General features: G+C 42.0%; 1 protein-coding gene across 4 annotated transcripts in view; it reads right to left on the bottom strand.

Annotated features, from left to right (window-relative positions):
• Positions 1-19,953, bottom strand: part of UPF2 (UPF2 regulator of nonsense mediated mRNA decay) — a 136,516-nt gene that overhangs the window by 37,969 nt on the left and 78,594 nt on the right. For all 4 annotated transcript variants that reach the window (XM_074942626.1, XM_074942625.1, XM_074942627.1 and 1 more), the window contains 5 exons: positions 18,929-19,112; positions 9,025-9,164; positions 6,866-6,970; positions 5,126-5,224; positions 2,802-2,969 (listed from right to left, as the gene is read on the bottom strand). In XM_074942626.1, the coding sequence (XP_074798727.1) occupies positions 2,802-2,969; positions 5,126-5,224; positions 6,866-6,970; positions 9,025-9,164; positions 18,929-19,112 (696 nt within the window). The remainder of the gene's footprint in view (positions 1-2,801; positions 2,970-5,125; positions 5,225-6,865; positions 6,971-9,024; positions 9,165-18,928; positions 19,113-19,953) is intronic.

Below are 19,953 nucleotides of genomic sequence, written 5' to 3'. Positions count from 1 at the left end.
AAAAACTCTGAACGCCAAGCCAGAACACAACACTTGTCATCTGCTCTCTTAGAGGACAAGAGGAGCAGTGGCCAGGGTTTAGCAAATTGTCTTTGAAACTCCAATAAGGCCTCATTTGAAGGTAAAGCCACTCATCTGGATTCTGTGTATGAATAATATCCAACAGCCTATGCTGGGTCTCCTGGATTTCTTCTAATGGCATTTGCAGAGTATCACCCATTCTCTTCATCAAGTTCTGAAACTCTGAAATCATCTATAGTAGGTGGAAGGGGTAACAGCCTCATCTGGAGGGGATGATGAAGTATTAATCTGAGGGGTAACCTCCTCATCAGTTCTTTGTTCTTGTTCTTTCAACAATTTTTCTCATGACTGGGATTGATGCGCCGGGGGGAAGATGGACACACGACAGGAGAGCGCTGTCTGTGGGATTCCGAGAGTTCAGTGCATTGGAGAACTGCTGACAGTAAGCTGTTCAAGGATCTCAATATGGCCATTGGGGAGGGCCAGAGATACCAAGAAAGATGAGGAACAGTTTGAGACTGCCTGTGTTTTGAAGTGTTCCTCAAGGAGACAGATTCATGGGAATCAGACCTGGGTTGATAATCAAAGGAGCCTTGTATGGAAATCTGGGAGTCAGAAGAGCTGTCTTCTGCATAGTCCAGAAGGGGGATAGACAAGGGTGGAGTACTAGGAAGTGTGTCTGTCCACATGGGTACCAGGGAACCACTAGCAATTGTTGATTGATTGAACGATAGATATCAATAACCACTGGTTATTGATAATGTACTTGGAGATAATTCTGGCTCTGATACTGGAAGTCTTGCTGAACTAAACAAGAGGGCACTCAGGTTCATCAGAGATGAATAAACTTCTGGAAAATCAAAACTGCTTCAGTACTAAGTGAATCTGTGCAGAAACTAGATGAGTCTCAGATGTAGGAGGTGCAGAGTGCAGATGTGGTGCAGAGTGCACTGTCAGCTGAATGACTGATCTGAGTACCGAAGCAGCAGCAGAGGTCTCAGATAGTACCATCTTTCTCAATGCAGAATTTTTAGAGTCTCAGACACCTCAATCATATTTCAGTTACACCAAGGTATGTTTTGGTACCAGGTGATGGGAACTGTGGGTTTTAGAGGTACTTGAGAATTTCAGAGTAGAGGGACCCCTGGTACTGAGACCACTTGGAACCTTCACCTGGAGGTTTTTGGTACAGCTGGTCTCTTAGGGCCAGGCTCTTTTTGAGGAGATTTAGATAGCCTTTTGGATGGAGACTTCACACTGTCCGTGCTGCAGATCTCTCCCCCACAGGTCTGGAAGGTAATCAAGGTGCAGAGGTTGGTGGGGAACTGTGGTCACTTCAAAACTGCTCTCGGAGGGTCAGAGGTAGAGGACTGTTATTGTGATGTAGGATGGACAGAGGATTCAATCATGAGGAGACAAAACTTTATCTCCCTGTCTTTCCTGAAACATCCTTTGAATCCTGAGCAAACTTTACACTTTGATTGCATTTGAGTACCCCCTAAACAGTGGATACAGTGTGAGTGGCCATCACTAACTCGGAAGGACTCCCGGCAAGTGAGGCAAAATTTGAATCCTGGGGATTTAGGTATGCCCAAAGGAAAAGCAAAAGAAAGCTCCTTCAGCAAAGGTGGGTTCTCACCTGAAGGGAGTGCGAGGAAGGGGAGAGGCTAAAAGCCTAAGTTTATAGGGAAAAAAACAATAAAACTAAACAAATATAAAACCTATACAAACCTAAACTAATATAGGTAAACTAACGACCAAGAGCAAGTGAGGTAAGTGGCTGCACAAGTGGGCACCACTAGATCCTTCGCCTTACGCCAAGGAAGTTGAGAAGAAATGGAGTGTGGTTTGTCAGCCGCAGCCCTATACATCCTTGGTATGGGTCATGAGGATACCTAGGGTGTATACCTACTGCTGCAGAAAATCTCTCATCGAAGGTGCATAGGATGCATGCGTACCTCAAGAGGAGCAGCCATAGGGACATTATTCAAGGAAGTGCATATAAGTGTGTATTATTTTGTCTACATTTGTGTTTCTTGTACTATTAAATAAAGAGCAATGGTCTCTTAGAATCTTGTGCTATGTCTTTATGCTTATACTATCAATATGCCCCTGAAGAAGAAAATGGTAAAAGTGCCCACATGGCTGGACTTTTGGGAGAGGACATGCTTAAGCTCCCAGGAAGCTTAAAAGGTCAGCACTGGTCCCTAGTGATTAGGCAGTTGAACTGCAGTGCCTCAGCTCTCAGAAGAGGGTGCTAGACAGAGGATTTACACCCTGAAAGCATGCTCAGGAATGCCAAGCCGGGGCAGTGCCTGGACTTGTGTTTAGATTCTGGAGGCTTACAGCACCTGGGGCCTAATGAGATGGATCTCATCAGCAGTCTGGTGAGTGTGCAAGAGTGGGATAGATCTGTGACACTCCCTTGAGTATATTACTCCTGTTGCTGATGTTAATCATGCTGTCTTTCCAAGTTCCAGTGGCATCTTATAACGGCATGGATTCAAATTCCCAGCTGCCAGTTAAACTGCGCCTGTACTTTGTATACATAACAAACTTTGCTCAGCATCTCTCTTTGGTCTAATTAGAGAACTTAATATAAAAACAAATAAGGGTATAAAGTGGTCCTCTCCGACTCCTAGTAAGAATTTAGAATTCCAGGGAGTTCCCATCAACAGAACAGAGGACTGCATCCCATTCTAAGAAATAAAGATGAAGAAACCAAACTCTTTGAGCTGTGACAAAGGAAAATGTTTACTTACATCCATATAATCCCTTACCTGCTGTTTGTTGCCTTTTCGAGTTAACATGACAAATGGCATTGTGTCTCCCGACTCTGATTCTCCTTCCCCACTACCCAAAGGTGGACCCTTCTTTAGCTGACTCTTGAGATGCAGAGGAATAGCAACGTCCAGCTGATGAACTTTCACAGATTCTCCACTCCGTTGCTAAAGAGAAAGGGGATGCAAAATGCTCTAGGCAATCAAATTCTGAAAATATGAAAGCTTTGTTGTTTTCACAATTCATTTTTCATAAAAAAATGTAAATTACCTTCTAAAATAACAGAGCTATATACATGTGTACAGTCTCATTAAAATGTATTGTTTCCTTCCGAGTTGCTACACTTCTTACCCTCTTATATTCATTACGTAGAATTGAGAACATTGCAGCATGTTAATTTAGAAAACGACAATGAGGAAATATACTCAATTTTAAGGGATTTGTGAATGATTTTTAAAATTAAAGAAACAATTCAACTAAAATTGGATATAGTAAGATCAGTAATTCTGGATTCAGATTTTTTTGTAATATTCCAGTTACTCTATTCTTGATACAGTGCTTGCAACAGATTACCAAATTATTCTCCAGATGTCACTTGTTTTGTTTTTATTTTAGCCATTGATATGCTATGTAAATTCAAATGACAGCAACATTTATAATGCTTAACATCCTATGTATGGATAATCACGTGATGCATAAAGCCAAAGTGTCTGTGTCATAGGCTTTATCTTTATTGAGCAGTCAGTTGAAAGAATCAGTCAGCATCTCCAGATATTTATTGGGCAGAAGAAAACAATTTACAGCTGCTTTATTAAAAGCAATTCTCCTCCAGCCATACTACTTCCATTCCTTAATCACTGATTCTTGAAACAGTACTTGAGCTCATTTTATAGAGTTCCTACATAATCAGTAATTGCTCCTTCCAGTGTCCACGGAAATTTCCATCCTTCCACAGCAGTCACTAAGAAATTCAAATGAGGTTAAGGCATTATTTTCTACTCTGGCCCAGGCTCTGTTTTCTCAAAATGGCCACTGCCTTATCTGTAATTTTAAAAATGTTTGTATTGCATCCCTCTATTGACAAATTCAACATATTTAATTTATCAAATACATCAATCAGGTATGCCACAATAAACCGCCAATGCTGGTCTGGAAATAGTTTCTGCATCTTCACCTTCCAGAAATACAAATCTCATTTCTGAGCTTTAAAAAATAACCAGCTCAAAACTTTTCCCCTTGAGATGAATTTTAGAAAAGAAAATTTTAGTAAGAAAAAGTATCTATTTGCACTCAGAACACATCCCCAGTCACAAGCCATATTGAAAATATCTGGAATTGAGTGTTCTGACAATAGAAATAATATAATTTAGCAGTTTTACAGCATTTGACAAGGTTGCATTATGTTCAGGAAACATTTTTTGTATTGAAATTTACTTTACTAAAGCGGGTGAACAGATTTGACTCTTGTTAAAAGGCCACTTATGATGCCTGTTTTAGAAGATGCACCATCAGCAAAGAATCAATCACGTCCCACTGGATGTTACAAGAGTGAAAACTTACTCCCTAGCAGCATGTCTGGATTAGTCTGTATAATAAAATACCTCCCTGAAATATCACTAGCATTCAAAGAAACAAGTATAAACTATAACTTCCGCCACTCCAGCAACATCAGTAGGCTCATCAAGAAGACATGAGAATTCCTTTGTGTATCTTCTCAATTAGGACGGCACCTAACAATTCATCTATGTGGTGTCTGGCAGTACTACTGGAAGAGCAGAAGCAATTTAATATTGCCTTTTAATCTAAACTTCACAATTAATAATCAGGATATTATCAAACAGCAGACCCAAGACTGAATCTTGGATTATCTCTCCCTTCCTGAGCTGGCAGGATGGGTGCATCTCAGAAGCACACCTGCTGGTCAATAAAGCACAGGATTAATAGAGCTCCATTTAGCACTCAAAGCTGCAGGATATTTGTAATGATGGGAGAGGGAGTAAAGATTAAGGGGGAAAGGGAGGCTTTTGTGAAAGAACAGGATTGAGCCAAACCACCCCAGCATCCAAGACTGATTTTCATGACTGTTCTTCCCAAAAGGCCCCTACCTAGGAAGCTGGGCAGAAGGACTTGTATAAAAAAAAAGGCCGCAGAGCAGTTGTGCAGAATTAAGAAAACCTAGCACTGAAGGAAGGCAGCCAAAAACAGAGTATGAAAAAACACCCACATCCCATGGTGCAAGCAGCTCCATGTTAACCACTTACTTCAGAATCAACTATGCAATAAAGGTGCTTATTTAATCTAAGACGATAACAAGGACTAATACCTGAAGATTCTCCAGCATCATTTTATCCAATGCCTGAATGAAGTCCTCGTCCTCTACGCAAGGAACATGTTTAAGTCCTCCTCCTTTAATCATTACTTCCTGGTTTAGAAGACAAATATTCTGTTACATTAATTTCAGCAGTAGTGAAGTTCAGGATGGATGCGAATTACTAAGAAAATTACTCTGCTTGCATCTCTGACAAAATTTGTCATGGGTTTAGTTTTAAAAAAATTGCTGAAGGAAAAAAATGTTAGAATGGATTTGCCCAGTTTAGGAATTTTGGTGTTTACTGCTCTAATGCTTACTAACATTGATCACTGCCTAAAAACTGATTATCTGCAATATGTTACAATACAGTCGGCACATTGATTTGTACTTATTTTAGACATCATGCCTACAATATGTACAAAATAATATTCTCTCCCCATCTGCAACCGCAACTGATTGATTTAGCTGTATTTCTTAGATTGGGAAATTAGAATGCTTATTCAGAGGGGACTGCCCATAAATATTTGTAAAGCACACACATATAGCAGGTGCTACTGTAAATAATAATCATCATCTATTCATGGGACAGCTGATGTAAGGGTGCACTGATGCAATGAGACCCTAGTTAGTTATCTACAGAGAGGCTTTGTGGTTGTTTGGCATATAGTTCTTGAGAACACATTTTAGTCTATGATAATTTTTATTCTTTTTAAGCGGAACAAAACTGTAGACCTAACAATATGAAACAAGACACCCAGCTCAGTGGGGGGCCAATTGGTTCTGCCTCTGCACCACCATCCAGTAAAGCAGCAGCAGAATGTTGCAAGACCAACAACCTCAGTAGTCTCTGCTGAATCTCTTGCATAACATCCTCCTTCCCACTCTCCAACAGCTGAATGACCTCCTTGGGTGCCCTCTCTGGGCTAAAGGCTCCCTTTCATTAATGTCAGAACAGCTGACTAATACTAAGCAAGTGCCATCACCCAAGAGACACTGGCATCAAAGGCTGTCTATATAGGTCCTCATTCTCTATCACACCTGTTTCCGCCTCTGGCAATGCTTCTGCTTGTTTCCATGATCCAAGTGACTGTGTCATTTGGTGCGTCTTTTTGATCTGAACGGAGGTAATCAGAATGTAACACAGCAAATACCTCAATATGCTACTTTTTCAGATGTTACCACAGCACATCTGTTTTGGGGTGATCATTCCCCATCTTACTATTAGACCACACTCCAGGCACACAGCTGGATGACCAGATTTGATGTGGTTGCTTTCGATAGTGACGTAACAACACACCCCCATCATTTCTTCACTGCTGCTTGTTTGTTTGTTTGTCCTGCTTCCTTATTACAATTCTGTGACACAAAGGAGAATCTACTTTACCATGTCAATTTGCTATTAGTTACCTCAATAACATGTCAAAACTTCCCTTTTTTCTAGCAGTCCACTCAGTGTTTTCACAATGGCTATGCAATCTCTTCCAATGTGAATGAATATTTTCATGATTACTTGTGACACTTTCACTTTCCTAAGAGTCTTGTAAGTAAAATTGTTTGTATGAATGTCTGTGAAAAGCAAACATTAAGGGGTTGCAAATGTCAAACTGAACTTGTTTTTGTCTGAAAGAACATCTGTGAATATTTTTAGTGTATGTCCCCTAATCTCTAATGAGCATTATCTGCTAAAAATATTCAGTCAAGAAAACTGAGCATGTAAAACCGGTCTCATTATTCAAAAGCAGTGGCACGTACTGTGTTCTCTTCATCAGTTTCATTTTCCTTATTGGAGTCTGTGAGGTAATCAGTATTCTCTTCCTCTTCTTCCTCACCCTCCTCATCGTCATTGTCTGAGCACTCCTGAAATAGCATATTTAAAGTTTAAATTTTAATGACATGCTACATTTTAACATAATTTAATGAGAGAAACATTAAGTGCATTCACTATTTACAGCCCCCCTCACTGCCATGAAATGTTGTATAATCGATTGATTGATCTTTGATCACAACATGCAATGTAGTCTGCTTCGAATGATGATGCCATGCCACCTAGCGACAGTTACTGATCAGTTTTTGAATACTCATCTTACTGTCACGCTAACCCTTGATCTGCCCTATGCCTGGGTCCTCATGTTGTTTCCAAAACTTGTTCTTTATTGAACAAGTTACATTTTCCTCAGTGAGACTGATCTGAAAGCAGACTAATTTTTTATTAGACAAGCTGTTTTATGCAGTGTTGCTGAAGCTGTGTTGGTCCCAGGATATTAGACAGACAAGGTGTGTTAGGTAATATCTTTTACTGGACCAAAAAGAGAGAGACAAACTTGGAGAGAGAAACGAACTTCTGAGCTACATTAAGCCACAGAAGTTAGAATTTTCAAGATCACATATATTAGCATATTGCACACTTGCTTTTTTATTGGCTATATCAATTTGATTCAAAAGATTACTGAAGCAGTAATGAAGACTGACGTGATCCCAATGCTTCTTATTATCCATATTACACAGGAAAAATGATGAACAGCACAAGGTGCCTCTTGCTTCCTTTAGTTTTGGTCTTTTATATGATAGTTAATGCATCTGCTCCAATAACTGGTATAGGAGATGGTACAAAAATAGCTTTATATTTACAGATTAATAGCTATGCTGAGAGGTAGCATGGGAGGAGGGGGGGAAAGGATAGCTCATTGGTTGGAGCATTGGCCTGCTAAACCCAGGGTTGTGAGGTCAATCCCTGAGGGGGCCATTTAGGGATCTGGGGCAAAAATTGGGGATTGGCCCTGCTTTGAGCAGGGGGTTGGACTAGATGACCTCCTGAGGTCCCTTCCAACCCTGATATTCTATGATTCTGTTGGGCAGAGCACAGGGTTGTGGACTGAGGACAGCACTGAGTTCTAACCCTTCCTCTGCCACTATTTCCTTGGGCAAGTCTCTTGAATGCTCGGTGTTCACTTTTCCACATATGTAAAATGGGGATATTATTGCCTACCTTCCGAGGGGTGTTGAGGGACATTATTAAGGGCCCTTTTTGCATAACCTGAGCAAATGGATTTTTGTACAGGGACTCTCCATAGCAGCTTGGAGGTAGACTCCTTCCCTCCATGAAGCACAAGCAGAACTGGTAACTCCACAGCACATAGGGTTTAGAATCCCACCTAAACATTCTCTCTACAACTAGGGCCCTGTGCACAGCAGAGCAATGCTGCATCAACTGACTTCAAGGCTTTGTGCAGGCCTACCACAAGGTTTAGGCCCGGGGTGGGCAAACTACAGCCCACGGGCCGGATCCGGCCCCTCTGGGCTTTGGATCTGGCCTGCAGGATTGCCACCCCCGCGGTGCAGCAGGCCCCACTCCGCTCCGGGAAGCGGCCGGCATCACGTCCCTGCGGCCTTTGGGGAAGCGGGGGGAAGGCTCTGTGCGCTGCTCTTGCCTGTGGGTACCTCCCCGGAAGCTCCCATTGGCTGGGAATGGGGAACTCCCTGCCCTGAGCCCCCTGCCTGCACTCCAACCGCCTACTGCATCCAAACCCCTCCTGCCCCCCAAACCCCTGCCCTGAGACCCCTCACGCACTCCTCCCTGCACCACTGCTCTGAGCCCCTTCCCACACTGTGCACCCCCACCCCTTTCCCTGAGCCCCCTCATATGCCGCACACCCCTCCTCTGCCCCAACCCCTTGCCCTGAGCCCTTTCCTGCTCACCGCACCCCCTCACACACCCCACACTCCCTACTGCACTCCAACCCCCTGCCCCAGCCCTACATTCATGGCCCTGCATGCAATTTCCTCACCCAGATGTGGCCCTCGGGCCAAAAAGTTTGCCAACCCCAGTTTAGGCCTTTATGGTTTGCAAAATGCTAAGTATTTTTTCCTTCTATGTAAGAATAGTGCAAAACAAGGTAAATGAATGTGATCACCTCTTCCTCTGGCTCATTTACTTCACTTTCATTTCCAGACTGTTCTTCTGTCTCTGCTCCACCTTCCTCCTCCTCTTCCTCTTCTTCCAGGTTCTCTCCTTCCGTTATAGAATCTTTTGAATCTTTGTCATTCACAATGCCTGAGAGTTGAAAAATAGGAAGGGATTAGGAATAGAATGTGTTAGACAGGAAGCAATCTTTTGCTGTGGCATCACATTAAAAATACTGCACTGATGTATGACAGTTTGAAAAACCCAATCCTAGTAAATGCTGATTGAAGTATTATGCAGGACTAGTGATTAAGTCTTGAATGATATATGTATTTATAATTGTATAAGGTATTTCTTTCTGAGCAAAATCATAAGAGAAAATGGTTTCAAAACAACTCAAGAAAGAATTTTTACTGGGAACATTTAGGAATTTCCACAGAACACCGATCAAGTAAAGAAGTGTTACATCTCAAAATATCTTTGAAATTTCTTCAACTCCCCTGTACTACATTTTGAAGGCTACATTAAAATGACACAAACATCTTAGATGCTGTACATAAAATGCCAGATGCTGGATGTTATTGGATCTCTGCAGTGTGATTTTCAGTATTCTGGGAGATTTATCAAGAACTGTACAGACTGTTTAAGAAACACTTCAGAGCATGTAGTGAAAATTCCTACAACCTGTGTTAGAAACTCTCAATTCTCAACTTATGGCACTACATCAAACAAAACCACAGTAAAAATTTTTGTTGTTACTGTGATTTATTATAAAATGAAACTCAGTACATTTCATAATTCTGGACAAAACATTTAGCCTGTTTATAATAGATTCTTGTAAAACTGAAACTGTTTTTTGTTTCCCTAGTAAGGTCCTGAGATCCTGATTTGAGTATGTATGGGCAAATCCTGCACCCTTCCCAAAGCAGTCACCTAATGTCCCTATCCTACTGTAGAGAGGAATACTTCAAAGGATCCCAGCTCATTTACCATCTTCTCCATTAACAGACTCATTGTCTCCATCCCTTATAAGTCTACTTTGTCTTCCGGTTTTTGTTTTGTATTATTTTGACAAGACAATCAACTCACTAATGCTCCGATTTCTTCATAAAATTATCCTTCAGTTTGGTCTGTTCTCTTAGTTATATTGTTTCCTTTAAATAATTACAAGTGTATTTTAATTTTGGTTTGAATAATTTTGGATTATCCCAGACCCTGCTATTACGTCACTAAATATTTTGTGATATAATTTCAATTCTCCTTTATGGAATCAGACCCCATTACACATTATCAGATCAGAAAATGCAGCAGGTATATTTCAGCTTACAATTTAGTCTTAGAAATAGTTAAACTATTAATAAAAAACGTATGAGAATTGAGTATGGCTCTGAAATATGGAAAAACAAGGTAATTTATTTTTGAAAAAAATCTTGCTAAAGCTAAGGCATCCACTACAAAAATGGACAAGCTTCTAGCACAAAGTACTCTTTCATACATACTTTAAATTTTTTCATTAATCCACAAAACCACTTTATACTCATGGGGATTGTGGTTTGAGCTAGCAGAGAATGATACTGATGCTAGCCTTGCCCAACACAGAAGATTTCAGCCAATGATTTTTCAAAGATACCCTTCAAAACTGATGTAGTCAGTACACAGTACCTTATTCATAGTTTAAACTATATGACCCATACAGCTAGGTTAGTTATTTTGGAGTGCAAAGAAAGAACTAATTTCCATTCTCCGAGAACTTTGAGTAGCTACTTTTGTTTCTTATTACAGCAACCAATACTTCAATCTACTCCAGCAAGTTTGGGCTCATTTTCATAACTGTGGAAACCTGAGCTGGGGACAAATTTTTGTAGCAAGAGAGATTTTTGCTTCTATGGGCCATCATGAGTGCATTAAATTGGGGCTTCAACACAGACCAACAATGATCAGCTCAGTACAGACTACCCCAAACGCAACTGTATTGGCTATGTCCATGAATCCACTGCAGAAATCTTATTCACATTGCTCCTTTAATCATTATCCATGAGTTGTGCTATAAGTCATGAAAAGCTACAAGGAAGCATTTTGAAAATATGATGGCTAGGCTTTGTTAGAAAGATCTGTGTAGCCTTCAATGTACAGATCACTAGAAAACAAGTGCGGTGCCTTTTCCTTGTTTCAGTTCCATAACTCAAAGTAGACAAACGTTAACCTACTCTAGTTTATTGTATAACATCAGTTTGCTGGTCAGCTGTTAGACACTTCACTGATAACAGATTTATTTTAAGTGTCCTAAAACAGGTCATGCAGTAACTTTTGTGATTTTACAGACACACCAGTTTAATAATATAAATCTATACCAGTAGCATGATAACAAAATACTAGGGCTTCACAGCACTTCTCTACTCAAATGCTTATATTAAACAATGCAATATTTCATACAAGAGGATCCAGTACTCCCTTGAATTAAAAAACAAAACACATTCTTAGGTGAGCTGCTCAGATACAGCCTTAATGGGGGCCATGTGAGGTACTTAGATCAAACTTGGCAATGCTGATGTATACAATTCTTATCTACTAAGATTTTCTAAATGAACAGTGATTTTGGGAACCCCATGTTTTTTTCAGTACCCAACTGGAGACTTTAAAAGGACCTGAGTTTCAGAAAGCGCTGAGCACCTGCAATCAGCCAGGGTCTTTTAAGGGGTCTTGGACAGGGCACCCAATATCATAAGTCATTTTAGAAAATCTGGACCTAAGTCCTGAATAAGACATTTAAATTCGCCAAATCTCAGTAATGCTATTAATGCTAGGGTATTGTTTTGTACTTCCTGGAGTTTGACTCAAGTTCTGCTCATGCATACACACTCCCTTCCCGCCAATTCCAGAGGCTCCAAGCTATCAATCTTCCTTTCTAATGATGAACTGGACACAACTCCCCTCAGAACTAATGGATTGATGCTGAATCACAAAGGTATTCTTAAGGAGGACATGAGAGTATGGTCTTTCAGCTGCACTTCAAACCCATGCTGGCTGAAGGAGCAAGTATGAAAACCTGGGTTTCCATGGACAGATTACTCAAGAACGGTAAGACTTTTAAACAGCACCTGAAGTTTAATGAAAAGAAATATATTTAAAGCTGTTCCAGTTTCAAACCCCAACATCCATTTACACTGGATGAGTTAACAATCAAAGAGAGCAAGAGTTGAGACTGAGGAGTGAGCACTGGAAAAGCTATCTTCAGAGAGAAGGGAACTGTGTAGGGCAGAGATTGGCAACCTTTCAGAAGTGGTGTGCCAAGTCTTCATTTATTCACTTTAATTTAAGGTTTTGCGTGCCAGTAATACATTTTAACATTTTTTAGAAGGTCTCTCTCTCTAAGTCTACATATTATATAACTAAACTATTGTCGTATGTCGTATTGTCGTAAAATTAAATTAAAATGCTGATCTTATGCCGCCGGCCTGCTCAGCCCGCTGCCAGCCTGGGGTTCCGTTCACCTAGGCCGGCAGCAGGCTGAGCGGGGCCTGGGGCCAGGACCCCGGCTGGCAAGGGGCCAGCAGCCAGAACCCCAGACCGGCAGCGGGCTGAGCGGGGCCGGTGGCCGGGACCCCAGACCAGCAGTGGGCTGAGCGGCTCAGTCCGCTGCCACTCAGCCCGCTGCCGGTCTGGGGTTCCGTCTGCCGGCTCCTGCCAGCCAGGGTCCTGGCTGCCGCCCTGCTCAGCCCGCTGCCGGTCTGGGATCCCAGCCCTGCCCACACAGAGTGGGTACCTACCTTCTCTCTGGTTCTAGCCCATTCTCTTCCTCTCTCTGCACGGAGCTGAGAGTGGGAATGCACTGAGCACAGGGCTGGGGGTGAAGGAGCAGGAGCTAGAATGAGGGAGGGGGTTCAGGGTTGGGGTTTGGGTGTGGAGTGCTTACCTGGGCAGCTCCCATTTTGTGCGAGGGGTGCACGTAGGAATGGGGGGGGGGGAAGAGTGCAGGAGCTCCCGTTTGGTGCTCAGGGTGGGGGTGAGAATGTGAGGGGTGCAAGAATCAGGACATGGGATGTGGGGGGGACTGGGTATGTGTGGGGGGTGCTGGAGTAAAGGCTGGGGACGTGGAGGGGGTGCAAGGGTCAGGGCAGAGGGCTGGGAGGTGTGTGAGGAGGGTGCAGGAGTTAGGGAATGGGGTGTGGGGGGTGCAGGAGTCAGGGCAGGGGGTGTGTTAGGAGGATGCAGGAGTCAGGGCATGGGGTTGGGGGGGCTGGGTATGTGTGGGGGTGCTAGAGTAAAGGCAGGGGTCGTGGGGGGGTGCAGGGGTCAGGGCAGGAGGCTGGGGTGTGGGGGGTCAGGGCAGAGGGTGTGTGAGGGGGGTGCAGGAGTCAGGGCATGGCATGGGGGGCTGGGCGGTGTGAGGAGGGTGCAGGAGTTAGGGCAGGGGGCTGGGAGTGTGTGAGGTGGGTCAGGGCAGGGGGCTGGGGATGTGGGTGTGGGTGCTCCCAGCCCCCTGCCCAGAGCGGCTCACGGCAGGGGGCTGGAGGGGATATGCCCTGATTCCACCCCTCTTCCCCAAGGCCCCGTCCCCACCTCTTCTCCGCCTCCTCCCCGGGCAGCTGCGGCTCGCCTCCTCCCCGGGCAGCTGCGGCTCGCCTCCTCCCCCTCCCTTGCAAGGGCCGTCAGCTGATGGGCAGCAGGGAGGGAGAGGAGGAGGGGCAGGAACCCAGCACCCTGCGGGGACGGGGAGCTTGCCTGCCCTGCAGCAGGAGCCGGCAGGAGCAAGCTTCTTCACCCTGCCCCCACGGTGGGGGGGAGGGGGGCAGAGAAGAGCAGGCTGGGGCAGGCAGGATTTTTAATGGCACACTGCTGCCTGCCGGGGTCCTGGCCTGGATTTGGCAGCGGGTTGAGCTGGGGCCGGCAGCTGGGACTTGGCTGGCAGCAGCGTGCCATTAAAAATCGGCACGCGTGCCATAGGTTGCCGACCCTTAGCATAGGGAATACTGAGCCTAAGGAAGGTATGGGCAGAGGTAAAGGGAATGTGATTAGAATGGGAGAAAGGGTGATGAGAGCAAAGAGTACTACTAGTTTTTGCTTCCACATCAGCCTATTTAGAGAGCAGCCAACCCATCCGACCTGTGAAATCCTTTTAACTAGCATCTCCACCACATAAAAAAAACCTGTTAATAATGGTGTGAGAGCAGGTAGCGGCAATCTTCCCTCTATCATACTGATCCAGTGCCAAGCAGAGATGTTAGAGGAGCACTCTGCTTGCTCGACTTGCTGTCATACGAACAAGAAATATAATAGACATCCTAGCCACTTGTGATCACTTCAAATCACAAGCCGTTTTTGCTAGAGTAGGACTATTAACCTTTTAGTCTTGATTAAATTTCCATTTTGGCAGTTACAATACACTCTGCTTGCCTAAATTTCTTTCCTACACAGTAATTTCAACTGGACACTATATTCCTCCTCACTACATGTCAAGCTGCTGCACCAAATTGTTACAAGTTCATTTCCAACCATATATTGGCTCCTCTTGTATGTGCATGTAAATAATTTGTAAAGTTCTTTCGGATGTCTTATTCTTATATTCATGCCACATATCTAGAGAGATAGATAGGCATGTGTGTGAAAGTACAAAATATTAACACAGGCTAGAACAGTGTCAAGTAAATAGTATAAAAAACATCTGTCAGATATCCATTTTAATTATCTGGAATCTTTACCGAACCTCAGAAATAAATCCACAGAAATACGAATCTGACAAAATTACTAAAATCGTGTAGGAATAGATTATGATTTGGAGTTTGGTCAGATCCCTCATTAAAACTATTCAAACAAAATATTTTCCAGTGAAAACATTTGCACCTATTATAATAGCTTTCAAAGATATGAACAGAGAAAGAGAGTAGGGTCCAGAAGATTCTTATCTATGTATAGTCATAACAGCAAAGGATTAGCAACTATCCTACCATGTGTGTGTTCAACTGGGAACAAAAGATACTGGAAATCCAACACAGTTGCTCATCCAATAGCAGCTTTAAAAATAACAACAGTGATCTGCCTGTCTGGTGCCAGAATGAACACAACGGAATGCCATTCCCCAAAACTGGCTCACTCACGCTCCAGGAATAAGGAGATCCCACTACTGTACTGGATGCAACCGATTTACAGAAAATGGTTCAGAGGCTGGAAATTACTTTGACATACAGCAGAAACTGCTGGTCATCTTTGAAAGGAATATATTAAAATGCATCTAATTAGTCATAATTTGCCTTTTTGGGTGAGTTAGAGATCATGAAAGCAGTAGTTTAGATCATGCCATGAGGAAGGGAAAAAATTTCACCTGAAATGGTTTCCATTCCAAATTGGTTTTTTTCCTTTCTGATCATCATAACATATATAAGGAAGTCAAAGTCTGATATTAATAATAAATTATATTTGAAGAATTTTAATTAAATGAATAGCACAGTGAAAAAAAATGCAAATTCCTCTTAAAAATAAAATTCAATGCATAATTTCTCCACATATTGACCCTTAAATTAAGGGATTACTTTGAGAACTGAACTGATTTAACTAGAAGTAGTGTGGATCAAGTTCTTGCCTATAACACTTGCAAGTAAAAAAATCCACAAAAAAGCCTCTAGCAAAACAGGGCTTACAATTAGAAATTAAAAATTATAAAATAAATCCATTCAACGACTGAATACATTAACAGCCAATGGCACTGCATAAAGATTTTTTTTTTTTTTAAATGCATCACTACCCCAGTGTTTCTAGATATAAACATTAGGGAGTGTTTGGTCAATTGAGCTGTGGAGTCCCCACGGCTGGCTGTTTGCTCCTGATGCTAACTAATTTCAACACAGATAACTTTGGAATGTTTCATAAATGTACACCACTGTAGTTGGAAGAAGAACAGGTTTACCTTTTAGTAACTCACAAATGCAGCACTAGTTTCCATATGCTTTTTAAAGAAATCAGTCTATGAATCCAGTTTAATAGAAGCATAAAGAGAACAGAAGTAGTGTTTATATTTAGCATAAGTAAGGGAGTCACATTCTCATCGAGTAATTTCCTCCACTGAAAACTGTGAGCCTATTTATGAGCATTCCAAGGAAAACATAAAAGACTCAAGATGTCTGACAGTCAGCTTTCTAGAAACAGAGCTGTCATAAATATAAAGGGAAGGGTAAACCCCTTTAAAATCCCTCCTGGCCAGAGGAAAAATCCTCTCACCTGTAAAGGGTTAAGAAGCTAAAGGTAACCTCGCTGGCACCTGACCAAAATGACCAATGAGGAGACAAGATACTTTCAAAAGCTGGGAGGAGGGAGAGAAACAAAGGGTCTGTGTGTCTGTTGGTATGCTGCTTTTGTTGGGGATAGAACAGGAATGGAGTCTTAGAACTTTTAGTAAGTAATCTAGCTAGGTATGCGTTAGATTATGATTTCTTTAAATGGCTGAGAAAAGAATTGTGCTGAATAGAATGACTATTTCTGTCTGTGTGTCTTTTTTGTAACTTAAGGTTTTTCCTAGAGGGATTCTCTATGTTTTGAATCTAATTACCCTGTAAGGTACCTACCATCCTGATTTTACAGGGGTGATTCCTTTACTCCTATTTACTTCTATTTCTATTATAAGTCTTCTTGTAAGAAAACTGAATGCTTTTTCATTGTTCTCAGATCCAAGGGTTTGGGTCTGTGGTCACCTATGCAAATTGGTGAGGATTTTTACCAAACCTTTCCCAGGAAGTGGGGTGCATGGGTTGGGAGGATTTTGGGGGGAAAGACGTGTCCAAACTACGTTTCCCAGTAAACCCAGTTAGAGTTTGGTGGTGGCAGTGGATATTCCAAGGACAAAGGATAAAATTAATTTGTACCTTGGGGAAGTTTTAACCTAAGCTGGTAAAAGTAAGCTTAGGAGGTTTTCATGCAGGTTCCCACATCTGTACCCTAGAGTTCAGAGTGGGGGAGGAACCTTGACAAGAGCTGTGGTCAGTAAACAGAATAGCAAACAGGTTCCCTTGTTTTATTGTAGTTCCAAACTATTCCAATTTGACAAGAATTGCTATTGCCATGCCTAACATAAGAGTAAGTCAACATGTGTCTTGGAAAATACAGGATTAGACTGAACCTTTTCAACCCAGGGAATAAAGAATATTGTAACTCCACATGACAACTGTCATTTCTTCCTCTTATGCAGGCCACCAGTAGCAATTCCTTGGTGACTCTTATCCGCAGAACTTTTATGCATCCTGAAGGGAAGGAATTTCTTCCAGAAAGCCATCTGTCAACCACTTCCTAAAGTCTCCTCGACTCATTAAAGTCTCTTAAAGAGTGACTTAGTTTGTCTCCAGATCTGCTTGCTACTTGCTAGATATTCCAAAAGTTCAAGCAAAAGTATTTTTTCTACTTTATTTCTGTAATACATCATTGTTAAAGACACTGTTAATCTCTCTACATAGCAAACATTGGAACACTCATGACACTTTGTAGGCCTAACCTTAAAGAGAAAGATACTAAGTGGTCAAGTTTACCCTTCCTAGAGTGCTGAAAAAGATGCCCAAAGCACCATTTTTCTCATCTATTTAAGTATTCACTGGAGACATGCTAACACCACACTTCTGTGGATGAAAAGAACTGTATATTTCAAAGCTCTTCCAATAGGTGGTTTAGTAAATAATTTTATCTCCATTTTATGGAATGGTGTAAATGAGGGTCAGAGAGATTTCATGAATTGCCGAAGGTGGCGTAGCAAAGTCAGGGATGTTACACAGATCTCGACACCCATCCCTATGCTTAGTCCACTGGAGCCCAGCTGCCCCTCTATATGCATTCATGAGTGTGCCTGTGGAAATACAAACAACAAATATACTAACACACTGCATTTCTGCAGTGTCTTTCCTTGAAGACTATCAAGATGGTTTTCAATCAATTTAATCTTGGTTCAATCAACTGCTAAGAGGCAGGTAATGCAGAAGGAAAACTGAATGAAAGGGGTCAAGGGAGTTGTCTAAGGTCACATGTCAAGACTGAGGAACAGAACTCAAATGACCCCTAGTTTCACATAATATCCACTAGCCCACATGAGTAGGCACAACTGTACATTTCAATAACCGGATATTACAATACACATTTCATGCTTATTTGAATGCCTTATTCTTAGGTTTGCCAACTTGGTAATATTTAAAAACCGGACACTCCAACAGAAGTGCCGGAATCAACCCTGTCCTGCCTCTTCCCCCATGGCTCCACCCCTTCCCCATAAACCCCATCCTTGTCCACTCCTCTTAACCCCTCCCCTGCATCACTCACTGCTCTTCCCCTCCTACCCTCACCTCCCGGGTCAGGACGGATTTTCCTGCAGAGCTGGGACCCAACGAAGGTAGGAGGTGGCCCCTGCTGAATAGGGGGCTGGAGCGGGTGATGACCTGGCACCTCCCTCGCTAGTAGTAACCGGACATTGTGAGGTCCCCTTTTCGACCAGACTTTCCAGTCGAAAACCGGGCACCTGGCCACCCTACTTGTTCTAAAAGCCCAGTGTTTGACTGTAAGGGTCCCATATACCTTAAAGGAGTCCAGGTAATAGACCCAGTGGATACGCTTCTGTGTGATGAGCTACTCAGCCACCAGGACTGCTGGATGCACTAAATACCGTATCAAAGCAGCCAAAAGCTCTTGTGTACTGACAAAATTAGAGATGGTGGATTTCCTTTTCCTTTTACACCAGTCATCATAAATAAAAACCACAATCACCTTCGTGTTTAGTGTTTCTTTAGGTACATCAAATTAATATATTACCCAGATTCAGAAGAGGTCAGGAAATGCATAAAAAGGTTAAAAACGCCTAAGGGTTAGTGAGAAAAATAAATAAATAAATAATAACAACAACGACAGTGTAAAAGACGAACAACTGGCTTTGCTGATGTATTATTTCTTACCTAGTTTTATTAAGAATTCTCGTTCCAAGTCTTGTACCTGCCTGACGGATTCTTCCAGAGAATTGCAGAGTTTTATCTTTGGTCTCAGCAGTTCTAGGGTATCACTGATCATATAGTCAATGTCAATAGGAAACGGATGGTCTTTTGTCCAAACTTCCAAATTCTTCTTCCACCAAACATACCTCTGAAATACAAAACATCCTCACATTATATACATACTGTACTTCATGTTGACTGAAGCTATTTTACCAAGAAAAAAGACATTACCAAAACATTTTCTTTAATGTAGGAGCATACAAGTCACTAAAAACATACTAAAGTCATATATCTTGCTAAAACAGTTTGAAACAATTCAAACAAAATCCTTAAAATAAAAAAATCCATATGGAATCTTAAAGTGACAATCCAGATTTTAAATTACATAACCAAATGAATCATCTTTGGCAACTGACAATATTATCAAAAAAATGGATATAGAATGTAAATACCCTTTTTGTGGCAGATTCTTTCAATGAGAGATGGGCACCTACGTGTCCTTTGTGCATTTCAATTCTTGTACAAATGCAGCCATACAAATCATATTTATTTTTAAAAGGGAAGACATTTATCACCAAAATGTGAACATTAAAACTTCAGGTATCAGCGGGTGATGCTTCTATCAAAAGTATCATCATATTATGGGTTTCAGAGTAACAGCCGTGTTAGTCTGTATACAGCTTACGAAGGCTTATGCTCAAATAAATTGGTTAGTCTCTAAGGTGCCACAAGTACTTCTTTTCTTTTTGCATCATATTATGGAGATATGTAGCAAACCAGCACTACATTCATCTGTAAGATGCAAAAGGAAATTCTACACTTATTTCTACAAGCGTATTTAAGGGCAGAATGAGAGAACAATGAGGTTGCGCAGGTGTATCTGAAGGCAGAGTATGATCAGCAAAACCTTTATTAATGGTGGTGATGTTCAAGCCAGAAAGAACTCAGTCTGACTTTCAGATTTTCAGGACTAACAGCAATTAGGAAAA

This window comes from Natator depressus, chromosome 1, assembly GCF_965152275.1.
Source record: "Natator depressus isolate rNatDep1 chromosome 1, rNatDep2.hap1, whole genome shotgun sequence".
NCBI lineage: Eukaryota > Metazoa > Chordata > Testudines > Cheloniidae > Natator > Natator depressus.
This window is presented reverse-complemented; position numbering and strand designations above follow the sequence as displayed.